At 43.7% G+C, this 18,308-nt stretch overlaps 1 protein-coding gene across 3 annotated transcripts; it reads left to right on the top strand.

The window, feature by feature from the left end:
• Positions 1-8: 8 nt before the first annotated feature.
• prrc2a (proline-rich coiled-coil 2A) lies at positions 9-18,203 on the top strand. 3 transcript variants are annotated; one of them, XM_026299755.1, is made up of 17 exons: positions 9-139; positions 3,419-3,570; positions 4,609-4,786; positions 5,033-5,129; positions 5,232-5,313; positions 5,420-5,563; positions 6,763-7,004; positions 7,104-7,192; positions 7,338-7,489; positions 8,179-8,281; positions 8,420-8,609; positions 8,805-8,897; positions 9,118-9,670; positions 9,840-10,084; positions 11,466-11,754; positions 12,019-12,241; positions 12,458-18,203. In XM_026299755.1, the coding sequence occupies exons 2-17, from the start codon at positions 3,456-3,458 to the stop codon at positions 15,486-15,488; spliced, it is 5,826 nt and encodes a 1,941-aa protein (XP_026155540.1). In that variant the 5' UTR covers positions 9-139; positions 3,419-3,455; the 3' UTR covers positions 15,489-18,203. The 3 variants fall into 3 exon arrangements, with proteins under 3 accessions (XP_026155540.1, XP_026155538.1, XP_026155539.1); XM_026299753.1 differs by lacking the exon at positions 8,805-8,897; XM_026299754.2 differs by lacking the exons at positions 9-139; positions 8,805-8,897 and adding an exon at positions 174-339.
• The last annotated feature ends 105 nt before the right edge of the window (positions 18,204-18,308 follow it).

Below are 18,308 nucleotides of genomic sequence, written 5' to 3'. Positions count from 1 at the left end.
AGAGGTCTCAAGCGGCTCCCATCTCATGAACTCACCCAGTAGCCGTTGACGGCTCTTTAGGTGACGGATCGAGTCCAGTATTACAATTTTCTTTTCACCCCTTTTCATTTATTTTTGGAAAAAAAGAAAAGGAGTGCAAGTAAGCCGAATACCTTCTTTGTATTTATACTCACACCTGGGTCAATGCGAGTTACTGCACAGACCGTATGCGTTTGAGTAAGCAAAAGGATAACGTTGCTTAACTAGCTAACAGTGGCAGTTGCTAGAAAGCTTAGCATAGCTAGCTAGCGTTAACCTCATTCTGCGATACAACCTCGAGACAAGTCGGGACAAGACCAGGTCAGTGGCCTGAACATTTTGCATGATCTACGCAGACATTAAGCAGTTACGTTATATCGAACAGAAACTGGCAGCAATTCCCGTAAGCTCACCGAGAGTTTATTTTATGGAGGGACCGTCTCGTTTTTTTGAGAGAAGACAGTGATTGTCTTGGTTGCTAGCTAAGCTAACTGACGTTAGGTAGTTACGTAGCTAGCTCCTTAGCTGAGCTAGGCTATGAGCTTAGCAGGCGTCTGTAATAGCTCAAATGGTTGGGGTTTAACTTTAATAGCCATGTATATTGTATATTTCATGGTGGTACTGTCTTTTCAGGTCGTTTATCATTGGATCGTGTGAAAAACACTTGTGACCACATAAACGTCAGCGCAGGTTTTTCACCCGGAATACATTGTGAAGCTAACGTTAGCCGTGTAGCTCTCGGTTGGACAGCGTCACTTTACGATACATTGGCATTAGTCAAACCGGATTTATTTAGACTTATGGTGTAACTCTACGCCGCCTGACTGGTCACTGTCTTTGTTTAGTACAATCTGATGGGAATTTGAACTCGTTAGAGCTGTGGTGTATAGCCTGTCCTTTTCAACGTTAACTAGTATGCAGCCAGCCTGTCTCCACCGCCATTTTGTTTTGCTCTCCTAATAAAATCTTTTTCTGCGTTGTCCTGTGTCTCGTAAGAACGACAGATAACCGACACTGTTTGATTAAAAAGGCCAACTGGGACGTTGCGTTTTGATTCATAACGTTGCAGCTCGCAAATTTGAAGAGTTCACAAAGTAAATGTTACTGCAAGGTTTTGAAAATACATTATAAAACATGAACGCAGTCCCCCTCCCAACGCGAACACCGAGGCCCTGTATTAGCCAACTAGCATTGACGTTAGTTAGCACTACAATAAAGATAGGTTATTAAACTTGATTTTTTGCAATTGCTGCTTCTGTGGCTATCGGTTGGTTTTTGGCAAGGTATTATTGTACGGTTAGCCAGTCCTTCTCATTAGCTTTGGCTTTACAAGGCCCACCTGTGGTATATTTTCCTTCAGTTATGGTTTGGTAGCTGGTGGCCCCCGTTAATCCTAATACAGCATGTAGTTGACCAGCTATCCTACGACCCAATTTTCTAATCTCTTCTGGCTGTTTGGACACCGTGTAGTTTTGCTGCTCGGTAGTCATCCTGTGAAATCTTGTTTTGTGTTGAATTTTGTTTTTTGTTTTTGTTTTGTTTTTTGTGGGTTTTTTTTTTTTTTTGCAGTGATGTTTATACTTTAGAGATGGTGTATTTTGGCATTATATGAATTGTCAGCTCTGAATTGAAGGCCGTTTACATTTGTTTTTTAACACACTGTTTTGGTTCTGGTTTCTGTTTGACCAAACACAGTTTACACCACTGTTGCTCATGTTTTTGGTGTGAGCATTGTTGGAGCCTTCTAATCACTAGACTTGTTATTTAGGTAATATTAAACTTATGAACTGATATTTCATCAACCTTACTGTTTTTATTTATAGAAATTAACAAGTCATTATGATACAGACTTTTAGCTGTTATTTTAACTCTTTGGCTGTAAAATTGTTCTTCAAGACAAGGACCATTTGGATTGGCTCACATCATTTCACTACTCCTTTCAAAGGTAGTGAATGAAATTGCTTTTTTTGTACCATAACAGTCTGAGATTAATCATATGTTCTCAGTAATTGTGTTTTAATGGGGGGGTGCAGTTTAACCTGCTGGCTATAGCCAAATCATTCTGAATTGGACAGATGTCAGCACAGTGTGTTTTATTGATGTGTGCTAAAATGAGTTCAAGCTAGAGACCTGGCAGTTGCCATGGAGCCAACACTGTCTCAAGGCAAAGCATAGAAGAATATCATTTATAATCTGTTGCCTTAGAAACCATGGTTCTGCCTTTTCCCCTTTCTTTTATACAATGTTTCTTGAGATGAGGTGTTCAGCCATGCACTGTACTAGGTCTACTTTCATCTAACAACATTTATACTGGCATAATAATGAATCTCTATCAGTACAATTTCTGTAACAATACATTGTTGTCGGGAATGATGCCCAAGTTATCCCAATACTGAACTATGTGCCCAAGTACTAAAAGGCTGCATCAAGCCAGAATTTATTTATTGAAAAGCTGTACAAATGAAGGTGCAACAGCCTGAAATAACCCATATACACCACAGCAAGTTTTCATTGAGTGTCAGTAAGAATCCTGTGATCAGAATGGTACAGCAGTAGGTAAACAGTGCAGACAATATGGCAGAGTCAAACTCCAAAATAGCCTTTAGGGAGTAGTTGACTGTGGTTAACTATTCTCATTTATTTGTTTATTTATTGTACCCAGTTTAACATGCTGCATCATAATAAAGGAACAAGGCATTTTATCTCTGTTCAGTGCAAATTATAAATGTGTTGTTTAATTTGACAGTTTTTAGGTTTGTTGTGAAGTGGCTTGAAATATATTCTAATCTAAGGGAAGGCACACCAAGACATGTGATTGATTTTGCTATGTCATTTTGTAGGCCTTCTGTGACAAAATTACAAAGTAATATAGCTGGAGAAAATCCAGCTATATTACTTTGTAATTTTGTCACAGAGCCTGCATATAGTTTATATTGTAAAATTTCATAACATTGCTGAAAGCCAATGGCCAGTTAGATATCTTTACTGTTTTGGCAAATACTGAACAATATCTACACACGTATTTAAATGGAGCAATATTTCTGTTTTTGAGTGGATTGCTATTTAGTCTTACTACTTGGGGCTAGTGTTCTAATATAGCCCCCACTTTTAAAAATTACTGTTCCTTTATGCATATTAGCCCCCCACTTAAGTCAGTAAAGATGGTCTTATCTAATAAGTTTCACAGTCCTATTTTATGATACTATTTCTATACGCAGCATATAATCTATACTGTTGTACTAAAAGTTACGTTGTGAGTACCTAATCAAACCACATATCCAACAGAGTCACAATTACTGTCAAATTTTGTGTTTGAATCTGTCGTTCTACAGCACATGTTGAGGATATACTTTCACATTCTGTGCATACGTGGTCTTAAATATCTTTCTTTTTACCCCAGTCTCAGGGTTCACCATACTCAATGAGCGGACAGCGCAATGTCAGAGCGCTCTGGGCAAACTGCAAAGGGGAAGGAAGGCAAAACCAAGTATGCGTCTCTCAACCTGTTTGATACATACAAAGGAAAGAGCCTTGAAACACAAAAGCCTGTTGGTGAGTATCTACGTTCTGTCATGTCCAAGCTTCTTTTTTCACAACAAGCATCCAAACGATAAGTTTTTCTGTTCTACATGTGATTTTTTTATTTTTTTTTAATTGCTTGCCTTTTAGACTGTGTTTAAGTTCTGCCAAATGCTTTTGCTTTGCTATTATGTGCCACTTGTTTTGTGAAACTGACCTGGTTGGATTTACCAGCTGAGTTGTGATTCAGAAGCTTATCTATGCTGCCCATCTTCTGCTGCCAAGTATTGCAACTTTGCTGCATTAGCCTACTGCTTCCCTAATAGCTCTAGTGCTGATTTCCAATACAGGAAGTGTATGATAGTCTGCATCTCTCAACTGTCTGCAAACCTGTTTTGCTGATACTGTCAATAATATTCAGGCATCAAGAATGTTTACCACCACTGTTTATTGGCATGTACAACTTTCTTTCAGAAAAAAGCTTATATAGAAAGAAATTATGCATAGCCTAGGGGGCAAATGGCTCTCGAGCTTTGGCATGTCAGCTGAGCCTCTGAGCCTGACCTGAGACAGAGGCTTATTTGTGGATGGTGTTTGACATCTGTGCTGAGTCCCCAGTCTATGTTTTATTCAGAAGCTTCCTACTAGATCTAAGCAGCTGTCCTCATTTCCAATCTACAGTCTTCCCCCTCCTACATAGTGAAGCCATACACTGCTGTGCTTTCTCTGGGCCTCAAGGAAATAAATTAAGGACTAATATCAGCAAAGCTTTACTTTTCAGAATCGGAAGGCTTTTCCATGCTTCTGTGAACATCAAAATATCCTAATACCTTTCTATAAACTGTAATTCACCTGGTTCTGCTAAAGGTGTTTCATAACATAGGATTTTTTTTTTTCCAAAATCAGATTCTTTAGAACCATCAGACTGAAATAAGCCTCTATCCTTGTTGGTTGTTCAGCATTCTAATTATCCAGCAAAATAAGCAGTAGATGCCATCCCGGTAGATGTAATTGGTGTCGGGTCTCAGTGGTCCATCTATGCTAATGACCCCTTTTTCTTTCCCATATCAGTTCCCCCCCGTCATGGCCTGCAGTCTCTTGGTAAAGTTGCCTCCGCACGGCGTATGCCACCCCCTGCCAACCTGCCCAGTCTGAAGGCAGAGAACAAAGGCAACGATCCGAACGTCTCGCTTGTTCCTAAAGACGGCACAGGATGGGCAAGCAAACAGGAACCAGCAGACCCAAAGAGGTAAGTAGGTTCAACTAACAAGCTTGTATTATAGACTGAATCTAAATGGTGAAAAGGAGTTAAACAGCAGAACGTTTGAGGAATGTTCCTGTGAGGAGAGGCATTTATTACTTTTATGGTTATTTTTTTGACACCATTTTCCTTTTTCCCTTTTTGTTGCCCTCTTCTGTTGCTTATCAATTTTCTAATACCTGCCTCTCCTGCTTTGACTTTTTTTTTTTTTAAATACTTTCTACACTCTTACAGTACCGATGCATTGTCAGCACCGCAGCCGGAATCGCAGCAGCCTGTGGCTTCACAGATACCTGCACTGACCCGCCCGAGAACCCCGCCAGCTTCAGAGGTACTCAGTCACAGTAACAAAAGCAAAATCATCGTCTGAGTTAATAAAGTGCTGGAATATTTAAAGCAGCTACAGTAAGTCTTTCTCATGGTATCCTTCCAGGTTCTGGCGCCAGCTTCAACCCAGGCCGTAGGGGCAAGGTCCTGGGCACAAGCCAGTGTTACACATGGAACACAAGGGGATGGTGACTCTCCCCTTCTATTTCTCTCCCTTATATTTCTGTGGATTGAGCTTCTAGTTACACATTTAATCCTCTTTGCAAATCATTCTTATCTTGTTCCTTTTTGTAGGTGGAAAGGGATCAAACCTACCATTGCCATTCTCTCGCGAGGAATTTCCCACCCTGCAGGCGGCTGGCGACCAGGACAGAGCTGGCAGAGAACAGGGCACTGCAGATCAGTGGTATGGGCCCGGACCAAGCCTCCGCCCCCAGAGTAAGTGATGGCTTTAGTCCCCAACGACTGAACAACCGTTTTAATTAAATCTCATAGCTACAGTGAGAATTTTGAGACAACTCATCTTACAAGTTTGTTTTTAGAATGTGCACTGAAAATATTAAGTATGGGTGATTTGATAGCATATGTCAGCTATAGGCATAGTCAAAGTTCGATTCCTGTTAATTATTAATGTGACTTGTATTATTGTTACAAATGTGTAACGTGATTATCATATACAGTTGACTATGGCCTATCTCACCAACAGAATCCATTATGTCAGACTAAAGGTTTGTGTCAGACATGGCTTTCTGTAGTACAGGAGACTCCATAAGGGACTGTACTAGCTCCATTCCTGCCAAAATTTTCTGATGACTCCGGTATTTTGGGGTGCATCGCTAATAGAAATTCGAATGAATACAGGTTTGTGATCCAGGACTTTGCTTACTGATGTCAAATAGAATGGCTTCCAGCTCAATAAGAATAAGAGCTATTTAGTTTTGCAGGAAAAAACATAGCTGGACAAAATCCAACCAATACCTGGGTGTATATCTAAATAATAAATTGGACTGGACAGACAACATCATGGTCCTGTATTAAGGATGGAATCGACTATACATGCTGAGGACCACCCAAGATTAAGCACACTGCTCAAACATTTTAGGACCCTGTGCTTGCACATCCATTGTTTATGCAGTGGTATCACAATAGACAAAAAGAAACTAGGCAAACTGATAAAGAAGGCTGCTCTGGGCTGCTGTCCTGACTCAATGGAGGAGGTTGGGCATAAGGGAATGGGGATCAAAATGTTAGTGATCGTAACACCTCCCACCCTCTATACAACACCCTGAGCGCTCTAAGCAGCACCTGCAGTGATAGGCTACTGCAGTGTGTGTCGCGCTACCACAGGCCCTTTATCGCTGCTGCCATTAGACTCCACAGCTGATGCAAAATTTGTCATTGTTCACCTGTGTATTCTTGTTTAACAACAGACTAACACCATGTGACACTGACATCTGATTGACCGCCTTACTATTTTATTCTCATGTAAATTTCTTCTTATCATCATTACTATTCCTTAGAGACATTCATAATAGTTGTAATGATGTGTTAGCATTATAGAGCGATTAAATTTAATTCCATTAGATCCCATAAATAATACTGACTGTGCTGTGTACTTTTATGTCTGTCCTTCACAGACGTTACAAGTTGGCGGGACGGTGGGGGCCGAGCCCTGGCGCCCACCTTGTCTGGGGAGGGGGCAGCAGAGGGTGGTACCGGTGGGACTTTGGTGATGGATGGGGCAGCTGGGGTCCCCCCTCCAAACTCCCAGTCCCTTGGACCACCTAGGAACCCTCCTGCAGGCAGCCCTGCCTTGCCCCTGCCCCAGCCCCCTGTGGGGCCTGGGTTCCCTCCATACCGAGGGATCATGCCTCCCTTTGTAAGTTTTTTTTTTTTTTTTTCTCTTCTTGCTTTTCTGTTTCTACCTGTGAATAAAATAATGGATGTCTGAATCTCAGTTGTTTGTTTATTTTTCTAGATGTATCCTCCCTATCTGCCTTTCCCTGCCCCTTACGGCCCTCAAGGGCCCTACAGGTACCCGCCACCTGGGGAAGGGCCCACTCCAAGGTATTGTCTGCTAAATTATTGAGCTTGCTTATAATTTGTCACAATTGTATGATCTTAGAGGGTTCAGATTGATACCAGATTTCTCAGGTACCATGGGACTATGGGGCTTTTTGTATTTTTAAGATATTACTTAAACCTCTTTCAGGTTCCCACGTGGGCAGGGTGGTCCTGACAACAGGCCCCAGGCTGGTCCACGGGATCCAAGTGGAGAGGTGGTAAAACGACCCTCTATCTTAAAGCAGGATGACCTGAAGGAGCTTGATGAGCTGGACCACGATGGAGATGAGGGTTGGGCAGGTCAGGACATGTTCTTCCAAAAAATACATGGTTGGCTTAAAGTTGGTTCCTAATTCATTTAAAACACTGCAGAAAAGCTAAGAAGTGAAAGTGACAAATATCTGATGCAGAACAAATCTGTTTAACTGTAAAAGAATGATGAAATGAGTCAAACACATACATTGTTTTAAGTGCTTGTTTGTGTATGTGCAAGAAATATTTAACTGCATTTGAATGAACAGTTGGTCAAGACTAGCTGTATTTTTCTATATGTGGCATTTAGTTGGAGCAACATTTTCATTTGTGCTCATGACTGTAGTATTTTTTTTTTGTTAATTTAGCTATAGTGAGCTGGTGCTGTAGAGGCTTTCATTTTTGTTGTAGATAGTTATGTCCACCCATACTATATGTGGACATTATCCTAATGCTTTGCATGTTGATTCAGTGCTTATGCTACTGAATCATTGAGGGGGTAATGACATAGTGGTAGTGGGTGAGATTAATGCTTTTTAATGTTGCAATTCTTCCTTTGTATCAAATTTCCTGCTGACCCAAGCATAAAGTGTTCCAGTCACTACAACTGTCTCAGGGTGGGATGGTAGGTGGACAGGAAAGTGGTGATTGATCAGGGTTATCAAAGTAAAGAATTTAAAAGTAATGTGCAAATATATGTTATTTATTTATTCTTTTATTTTTGTTTGTTTTAACAGGGGCTCATGAAGAGATTGATTACTCTGCCAAGTTGAAGTTCAGTGATGATGAAGGAGATGAAGAGGTGGAAGAGGACAGAACTGAGAGCAAGAATGACTCACGGTATGTGATATAAACAATGTAATATGCTTAAAAATGCAGTTTTTGCCATAAAAGTGACAATATTACACTAGCACTATGTTTATTCCTTATAAAAACATGCTTGCTTTTTTTATATATATATATATATATAACTATCAGTGAGCAGCAGAGGGCCCAGGATGCTCCTTCTGCATCCTCGCGTTCTCGAGCCTTGGATAGTGGTGGAGACACCCACCGCACCCCACCCTCTAATACTGACAATGGGCCCCAACCTTCCTCCAGCAAGCCAGGATGGGCCGAGGAGGGAGGCAGTGGCTGGGTTGGCCAGGGAGCACCATCTAATTACCAGGTAGTGTACTGAATAAACAAACAACAAAGCGTTGCCCAGACAGGTTGTACCAGAGCCATTTTGACACGAGACAGTTTGTGACTGCTTTTGAGCAAAGCCTTATTTGTGGGCAGAGATATGTTAGTATGTGTGTCTTTTTGTCAGTGTAGATTATTTATTGGTGGAGCTTGGCTAACTGTGTCTGCCTGTATACAGGGGCGCAGGCCTGGATTGGGTGGTCCCCGGGAGCAGTCCTCCCCCCCACCTGGGCCGCTCCTCGGACAAGGGCCCTACTCCTATTACCGACAGGTAGACATCTGGATAGGGCATCATAGACTAATCATTCCTGTCATTATCTCATCCGCCGCCCACAGGTTTTATAGATGAGTCATCTTCAGCCTCAGTTTAAACTTTGCTTTTTGCCTCTTGAGTTTTATTACAGTTGATATACAACTTTTTTTGCAATGATCTTATCTAGTCCAAAGTTCAAGCTCTATAATGGAGCATCAAATATTTTCTAAATGATCAGGACCGGCCTCACAACCAGGGTGCAACTGTGTGCCCTGGAAAACCTGGTCCTGCCCAGCATCAGCCAACAGCAGGACGCCCTACACCTCCTTCTCAGCCAGGCCTACTGGTTCACGGACCTCAAGGGGATGATGAAGATGAGACTTGGCGTCAACGCAGGAAGCAGTCCTCCTCTGAGATCTCGGCTGCTGTGGAACGAGCCCGTCGGCGCCGAGAGGAGGAAGAACGTAGGATGGAGGAAGAAAGACGTGCTGCCTGTGCAGAGAAGCTGAAGAGGCTTGATGAGAAGCAGCAACAGCAGCAGGGCAGCAGCATAGGAAGTGGTGGTAGCAGCAGTAAAACCCCCAGCCTTGATGGAAACTCTACAGCTGCCACAGCAGGCAGCCCTAGTCCATCGATTTCAGCCTCTGCCTCCTCCCCAAATATCAGCCAGCCCCCATCACCCTGTGTGGACCCTGAGGAGCCTCCAGTGCTGACCATTCAGGGAGGGCCCATTCCTGGAGTCAGTGACAGACAGCGAGCCAGCAGCAACAGCAGTTATGACTCCAATGCTGGTGAGTTTCTTAGGTTTATGTGAACAGTACTGGCTGTCCTGAATCAATTTGGACCAGTAAAATGTGGGTTAGCAATCTCACCACAATATGTGCCTGAGCAGGCAGTTCAAATAAGCTTCTTGGTTTTGAAAATTAACTAATTCTAACACAATTTTCTTTGTTGCTTCAGATGCCCAGCAGTGTCCCCAGCCAGCTGTGCCACAACCACAGCAGCCCACTCCAGATATACCAGGAGATAGTAAAGAAGAGACTGTCACTAGTCCTCATATTCGTGCAGTAAGTGAAAGAGCAGTTGACCCTGTGAAGATTGAGAATATCGGAGGGGGAGTAGGTCGTCAAGCCAGTGGTCCTCCTGGCCAGGGTTATTCAAAGTACCAGAAGTCTCTTCCACCTCGATTTCAGAGGCAGCAGCAGGTTAGTATTTGTACCTTTTGTTGCTTTAATCTTTGGTACATTCCCAGGAAAAAACAACCCTATTTCCAATGCTGGCATATATGTTTCTTAACCCTCTGGGGTCGACGCACGCGCCGGCGCGTTTTGACGCATCTTTTTCTGATAAGGCCGAAACAAACTTAAATTACTCCGTCAATTCTGATCGTACAGATAAAAGAAGCATATCATTCAAATCTGTAAAGGGTCTAGTTTTAGTGGTATAATAACAACAAAACCTTGTGCTTTTTTTAAATAAAGAAAGCCGACAGGGTGCGCTCTCGGACTTTTCTGTCTCTGCCATTTCTCTTCACAGACGCGTAAATAAAACAACCAGAATCTCAGCGAATACTTGGCTCATAAAAATAAGAATTATATGGCTAGAAAGCTTGAAATGTTTTCTTTTGAGTGAAACAATTCAAGTCGAAAACAAATCATCACTTTTGATTTAATCCGTATGAACGTAAGGAGAAGTCCGTTTTTTCCTGTCTCACCTCATTACAGGTAATGCGGTCCCGCCTTGTACACTGTCCACTGTTCACATGTAAATAATCTCAGGTGAACCAGGTAAATATGTGCACGCCCCCGAGAAATGACACAAAATGTCAAACTTCATCATAGAATTTACTCACTTTTTCGGCGCGTTTGGATGGTGGCGCGTTACGCACGTGAAGCGGCGCTCCTTACATTCCACACAGAGACAAACAGTTTAGCTTGTCCTCAGAGTAAAAACACTGATTTTAACTCAAATGAGGATCGTTTGGCTCCTCATTGTGTTGTATTGTACAGCACTAATCCGTCCCATCTACATTGACTGAAAGGCTCATTATGCGCGGCTTTGTCTGGACGTTCAGTGCGTCTTTTGTGTTCTCAGGTAAATCACATGACTATTCATCCTCAGACACACCCTCTTGCATATGGCCTTTCTGGACAAAAAGTGTCTTAGAAAATTTAAATCAGTGTATTGTTTACTGTGAATGTGTGAACAAGATGACATTCACAGCACTCTGAAGTAAACACTTTAGCCTACAACATGCTGGTCTCCAAAGTCTTGTGAACCAATGTTCTGTTTGTGTTTTATGGTCTTATTTCAGTGAGTAAAAAATTGTAGTTTTTCACTAGCCATGCATAAACACTTTTTTCTCAAAAACACAATAATGTATAAACTTGCTGCTCACATATTATTGTAGCCAATTTTGTGCTGATTACAGTGTTATTAGACTTTAGACATTAATATGTTTAAAAAACACTGAAAAAAGCACAAATGTCAGGACATGTCAAAATTTGTCCAGGCCCCAAAAACCCCCTCAGACCCCAGAGGGTTAAACAGCCTGAATGCTATGTCTGTAATTTTTTTTCTTTTTAGGAGCAGCTTCTGAAGCAGCAGCAGCAGTGGCAGCAGCAGCAGAGCCAGGCATCACAAAGCCAACTGTCTCCCCAGCCTCCACAGGGTCCTTCACCTGGTTCAACACCCCAGCCTGGGCCTGGACCAAAGCAAGGTGGACCCCTGTACCAGACTAGCAATATGGTGCGACCCCCGCCCTTGCCAATTAATTTCGACCCTCGCTGGATGATGATGCCCTACATGGATCCTCGCATGATGCAGGGCCGCCCTCCACCAATAGACTATTATTCAGCTGGAATGCACCCATCTGGTAAGGAAGATAATTCAGTTATTAATCATTCAAAATATCAGTGGTTAAGTATGTAAATAATAGAACATTCACATATTGTAAAACAATAAGGATGACAATATATAGTGAGCCAATACAAGAGCCAGTTGCCTGTAGATTGATTACTATTTAGTAACTTTGTAGACTGGCACAGTACGTGTTTTTTTTGTCTGGTATCAGGCGTCAACAATATGATGTCTATGGAAGATAAGATATTTTATTTTTAAAAACAATTCACTATCTCAGGGCTTATTGGGCGAGAGCGGTCTGATTCTGGGGGATCTGCTACAGACCCCTTTGACAGGCAACAGCAGCATCCAGGGCACCCTCATCGTGGGACACCTCCTATGGATCCTAAGCTAGCCTGGGGGCCAGAGGTTTTCCCTGGTGGGGGAGAAGGTCGTGGGCTAACCTCCCCATTGAGGCAGAAGCAGGCTTTGGAGGAGGATGATGTGGCCAAAGGGTCAAGGTATGTATGAAAAAGCCAATTTTGGGGATTATATAAACATATATCAGTGTATATATATCAATATCAGTATCCCAGATGTAAAGTTTTTGGTTGCATAACTCTTGCAACATCTCTTGTACAGATATTATAACACCTTTTGAAATGCAAGAAGAACATGTCTTTTTGTGACAAATTCAGTTTTAGTGTTTTGTATGCTTCCCATTTGCTTTATCTTAGGAGTGATACTCCTCCACACCGCATGCGAGAGGGTGGTTTGGGACCCATACAGCAGCCCAGCTCCAGCTCTGGGACGTCGAATCAGACCCCTCCTCCTGTTGGCACTCAAGTTGGTGCCCAGGCAGGCGGCCACCATCCTCATCACTACATGAGTGGACGGGGAAACTACAGCAACTTCCCTGATCAGGCTACAAGAATGACCTCCCATCAGCAGCAGCAGAGGGCAGGTGAACGGGGAAGCCAGCCACATAACTTCACCCACCAGGATGAAGGGCCTCCTCGAGGGCCTCAGCAGGGCCAAATATGGGGAGCCTCACACCCTCACTATGACCGCAATGGCCGTGCAGACCTTCCCTCTGTAGAGAGCAACTCTCATGTTCACCACCATCATAGCCACCACCCTCAACAGCCTCACTTCCCTCTCCCCTCCCCAAAGCCAGAGAACAGCCGTGAGATTGTTGTTGAAACCCCTGCTAAGAAGACAGACTCCTCCCCTCCTCTCAACCAACCTACTGTGTCATCTTCTGGTTCTTCCTCCTCCTCTTCGTCTTCTACAAGGGAAGACGGGAGTGCCACAGTTGCAGTGCATCATCACCCATCTCAGAGAGAGGTTGAATCTGGAATTGGGCACGGCCTTGGTGAAAGAGGCAACAGTGGTAATGTTAGCAGTAGTAGCCATGTGAAGCAGGAGAAGACAGGCCCAGGATATGCTCCTCATTCCTCCGTGAACCCTAGTCCACCTCCCTCTCAACATGGCAGTCATACTCAGCTGCAGCAGCATCCCCACCCTAAATCAAACCAAAGAGGAGGCCGGGAGCATAAGACAGAGACCCAGTGGGGCCCGCGCCCTGGCAGCAGCAATACTGGCGGGGGGTCATCACATGCCAGAAGAGCCAACAATGCAGGAGGTGGGAACAGCACCCGTGGAGGGGAAGACTCCTCCGGCACTCCATCAGACTACAAACCCTCCAACCATCCAGGAGGCAGTAGTGCCAACAAGAGGGCTGGCCCTATCAAGAAGCCAGTGCTGAAGGAGATGAAGAGAGAAGGAGGGGAAGTTGAAGGAGAAAAAACAAATCCAGGTTTTGGTAAAGATAAAGAACACAATGGTGGCCATCCAGCCTCCTCGAAGCAGGAGGCTTGCTCCATCCCTCAGAACACATCAGCTTCATCTAAAGATGAGGCTGCCTCAACAGCCAAACCCAGGAATGGAGGAAAAGAGCGCTCCTCAGGAGGAGGTGGGGGAGGATCAGGTAGAGGGCCTAAAGATGCAGACACTTCTGGATTTTCAGGGTCGTCCTCCAGGAGGGAAAGAGACCGCTCCTTTGAGAGAGGAGGCAGCACCTCCCACCACCATGGAGTAGCCACCAAAGGTGGCAGAGGCAGCCGTGGACGAGGAGGAGAGTTCTATGGGCGTGGCCGTGGTTATCGGGGTACCTACACAGCCAGTGCTGGGCCCACTGGTGGCAGTCGGGGAAGAGTGGGTGGTAGGAGTGGCAGAGATTACCGCTCAGCTGTTGGCGGTGGCCCCCACCAAGAGTCAAAAGGTGAGATACCTGGCGGCAGGCATGGTCAGGATCGATCCCAGCATAACCCAGCAAGGGCCAGAAACCGAAGTGAAACCCGCAGTGAGGGTTCAGAGTATGAGGAAATCCCCAAGAGGAGGAGGGAAAGAGGCTCAGAGACAGGCAGTGAGAGTGGTGCAAGTGATCTTGGTCACTCAGACAAGGACGACAAACAGAAACCCAACACAAAGAGTGGTCCTGATAATGCCAACAACTCTAGCAGTGGCATGGTGCCATCTGCGCCACCCAGAGGTTCCCAAACCCGGGTCTTCACCCCCAGAGGTGTGCCCTCTAGAAGGGGTAGGGGTGGAGGTAGTGGAGGAGGAAACATCTACAGGAGTAGTGGCAATGTTGGAGGAACACCTGGTGGACGGCGTATTGGACCCAGCTCAGGCTCTCACAGTGGGCCTTCCAAGTCAACAGCCTCAGCCCGGAAGCAGCCGGGCCCACCACAAACATCTGGCCCCAAAGACCTAGGCAGAGGAGGAAATGGTGGAGAGAAGAAGGACAAAATAACTGATGCAAGTCAAACTCAGGGGACCAATCCCCCTCAGCCTTCTTTGCCCACTAATACTACTCCTGTCACTATAGGGTCTTCTGAAAATGGAGGGGTTGTGACTCAGCAAACCTCAACCAATGCTACATCAAACTCTGCAGGGCCGAATGTGCTCCCTCTTCCCACTAATCATGGATTCCCTCCCAGTGGGTTCGAGCGACCCCCTAGACGTCGCCGACATGGGCGTTCCCAGCACCAGCAGGACAAGCCTCCACGCTTCCGGAGATTGAAGGAGCGAGAGAATGCCGCAAGAATTAATGGAGGAGTGGGCGTCATAGGTGGAGGAAGGCCCTCCTCTCCTTCCCTGAATTCAGTTCAGGACAGTAATGGGGCCCCTGTCTCTGCTCCCATAACAGGCAATGCCCAAAATGCGAACCACAATGCCACACTAACAAACAACAATAACAGTAGTGGTGGGCAGCTTGGTAATGCAAACAGCCACCACCATCACCACTACAACCAGGGTAACCCTGGGCCACCCCACGGCCAGCACCACCACAGCCATGGAGCAAAGTCCCCTGACTTCACCAACCAGAACTCAGACCAGGCGAATGAGGAATGGGAGACCGCCTCTGAAAGCAGCGACTTCACAGAGTTCAGAGACCGGGAGGGAGGAGGAGCAAAGTCATATTCTTCACATCACCACCACCACCACCTGGGAAGGGGAGGAGGGGGCAGCGGAGGTGGAGGTGTGGTTGAGCGCGAGATGATGGGAAAAGAGCCCTCAGCTAATAAAAGAAGCTTCTCAAGTCAACGTCCTGGCATGGAGCGACAGAACCGGAGGGTTAATGTCGGAGGAGGTGGAGGAGGTGGAGGAGGTGGCAGAGGCCCACGTGGTCCACTTGCTGGTGGTTCTGGTGGGCCTGGTAATGGAGGTGGTAACCGCGGGGAGAAGCGTGGCAAAAAATAGAAAGTGATGGAATAAATCTTAACATGACTGATGAACCCCACCCACATTAAGGCAACCCCTCCTACATCTTAATCCCTTTCATCTTTATTTCATGGCTTATCTGTTTACATCTCTAAACATATTAGTGTATTGTACAGTATATGGAGATGGTATTCACATTCACTTTAGCTGCCCCCCACCCCATTTACCTCTTTCCATTTTGTATAAATCAATTATCTACCGTCCGTTGTTGTAAATTTTCCAGCTTGTTCCAAGTTTCTCACTGTTCGGTTGTATCCCCCTCCCCCTTTGGTTTTTGCAATGGAGGTGCACGTCAACATTCACAGTTCCACACGCATTTGCATATACAAGCACAAATACGTAATAACACATGCAGTCATGCAGGGTGCGAAATTAAAACGTGGGGTTAAATTGGCAAAAATGTTTGGATTGGGCAAATTTTTATATTTATGTACCTGTGTATATTTCTACCACACTTTGGCCTTGGGTGGTATTGAGTAGCGCAGTTCTACATTACTTCCCTAACAAAGGGAGAGTGTGTGGCTTCATCTTTTAACAACAAATGTAACATAAACTGTTTGGTTTGTCGTCGTGACTTTTTGTTTTGGCCTTGCTTCAGTAGAGTTTTTGCCTCTGAGAAATATTGGAGGTGTGTGTTTTTTTTTTTTTTGTTTGTTATGTTTTGTTTTTTTCCTTCTACAAAGCAGGTCATTAAAATATCTTTTTCTAAATTCCCCAATTTCTCCTTTTGCTGACTTTTTGGTCTCCTGTAAAGTATGTCTGATAACTGTAATAAGATCCATTGAAGTACTACTGCTCAGTGCTCACCTACACTTGCATTGATTTGTTTTTAATATCTTTGTCTGCTGCTTGGTCAGATAGTGTGAATCGAAGTTCTTGATCTGCGCTGACATTTCATTTGCTATTGGGTTGTTCTTTTTAGGAAATAAAGGCTTTTTTTCTGCCTCATCGTAACATCCTCATTACCTGCAGTAGTTCTGCAAAATGCAAAAGTCAAAATTACCCCAATGACATAGTTTTACTCATGACTTTCGTTTACTCTTTGAAGACTGTATTGATAGCTTGATGGCTTTTTCCTCAGTGACTTCCATCTTTATGGAAACGTTTTTCTTCTCCAAGGTGAAATACCTATCAATCTTGTTAGGGGAAATATTAGTTTAATAAAATTTTACATCACAATAGAGTAAAGAGAAAATGTTTGTCATAAAATTGTTTATGCTTCAGTAGATAATTGAAGATGTTCTATTAAGCACTCCTTGTCGTACAGCAGAAATCCATGGTTGCTGTGGTGTTTTTTTTTTGTTTGTTTGTTTGTTCCCCCCCCCCTTTATTTTAATGTTTTTGGGCACGTTACATGTCATGCAATAGGACAGGTACTCTGTCTGGGCCCAGAGTACAGAGCTAAGCTGAATATTGTACTATTACACCCTCTCTGCTCATGCCACAATGCAAGAGCAGAGGGAATGTGCTCTTGTAGAGACTCTTCATACCAAGAAGGACAATTACCAAGAGCTCCTGGTCTGAGGAAATATTTTTTAAAGTGTGTGTTCTTGGAATGGCTGTTTCAGTACTCGGTGGCAACCAGTAGCTCAAACTACAGGACTATGCTGAAAGGGTGACTAAGTATTAGGCAAGCCACCTTCTACAGTTCATCACACGGTTTTCCCAGAAATTATGCTGACCTGGAGTGTTGCGTAAATATTGGATGTATGTGGGATTACACTTGTAAACACAGTCTGTCCCATATGAAAGACATGCAATGGCAAAGTGACCGGCAACCACATCCGAGGTGAACAAAATTGATATTCTCATGTGCATCAGTTCTGTCACTGCTGTAAGTTGGGGTTTGTTTGTTTACTGACAACAGTTTGAAGCTCGTCTCTGGGACGTCATGAGTAGGGCATTTGATGATTTGTGTGCGTGTGTGCGTTTGTGTTTGTGTGTAGCATGTGTGCATTTTCCGGTGTATGTGTAATAACTCTGGAAGGGGTGAGGACCAGAGGGTTAACATGAATGGCAAGCACTTTTTGCCTTGTTTGCCCACATTTGATTTTACCATTACAACAGTTGTACTGTTTCTTAAATACATCCACATATATACATTCAGATGTGTGTATATGTTCATCCAAATGAAGAACATATAGTGGAGAACATCAAACGTTTTTGTGTAATTTAAGCATACATTCTTCAGCAGGCAAGTGAAGTTGGACATATTTTTCACTTTTGACTTCTAAGCATGAACACACACCGATGGGTGCAGCTTGCCTTGCCTGTTACTGGTTTATACATTGATAGCTGTACACTTAACACTGGCTCAAAGAGTCCTTCATCCCTCCTTAACTCTTAATGTTGATGTGCGCATTATTGTATGTACCCATGTTAAAAGAAAACAAAAGTAGTGTATTCCAGAAAAAAAAAACTCAAAAGATTGTACTATGTTTTCAGCATTACGAAGGTACCTGGAGTGGTTCAAACTGTTTTTAGCATTTATGGTTTTATTAATAGAACCGTAATATACACACATGTATGTATATTGGTATGTATCTAAGTTTTGTCTACCCCAACTTACATTCCCACAAACAAATGTTGCCATTTTTAGTTCAAGGGAGCAATGTACAAGCAGAGAAGTGTCTTATTATAATAAAGTTATACAGAGAAGGCAAAGTTAAATAAACTACTTTTGATTTAATGGAACATGTAAGTTGCTCGTCTCATTCTTCTTTGGTGGATGATTTGTGATACTGGAATACCTTAATGTAATGCAGAGGTAATTCATGTTATTAGTTAAAACTGTGTTTG

The sequence above is a fragment of the Mastacembelus armatus genome, chromosome 11 (assembly GCF_900324485.2).
Source record: "Mastacembelus armatus chromosome 11, fMasArm1.2, whole genome shotgun sequence".
In the NCBI taxonomy this organism is placed as follows: Eukaryota; Metazoa; Chordata; class Actinopteri; order Synbranchiformes; family Mastacembelidae; genus Mastacembelus; species Mastacembelus armatus.
The sequence above is the reverse complement of the archived record's forward strand: the minus strand, read 5'-3'. Positions and strand labels throughout refer to the sequence as shown.

Excerpts from the sequence above, each read along its gene's own strand:
- prrc2a (XM_026299755.1), top strand. The coding sequence starts at position 3,456 with ATGTCAGAGCGCTCTGGGCAAACTGCAAAGGGGAAGGAAGGCAAAACC. Across the intron at positions 8,282-8,419 it reads GAGAGCAAGAATGACTCACG|TGAGCAGCAGAGGGCCCAGG; the intron begins GTATGTGATATA and ends TATAACTATCAG. Across the intron at positions 11,755-12,018 it reads AGCTGGAATGCACCCATCTG|GGCTTATTGGGCGAGAGCGG; the intron begins GTAAGGAAGATA and ends TCACTATCTCAG.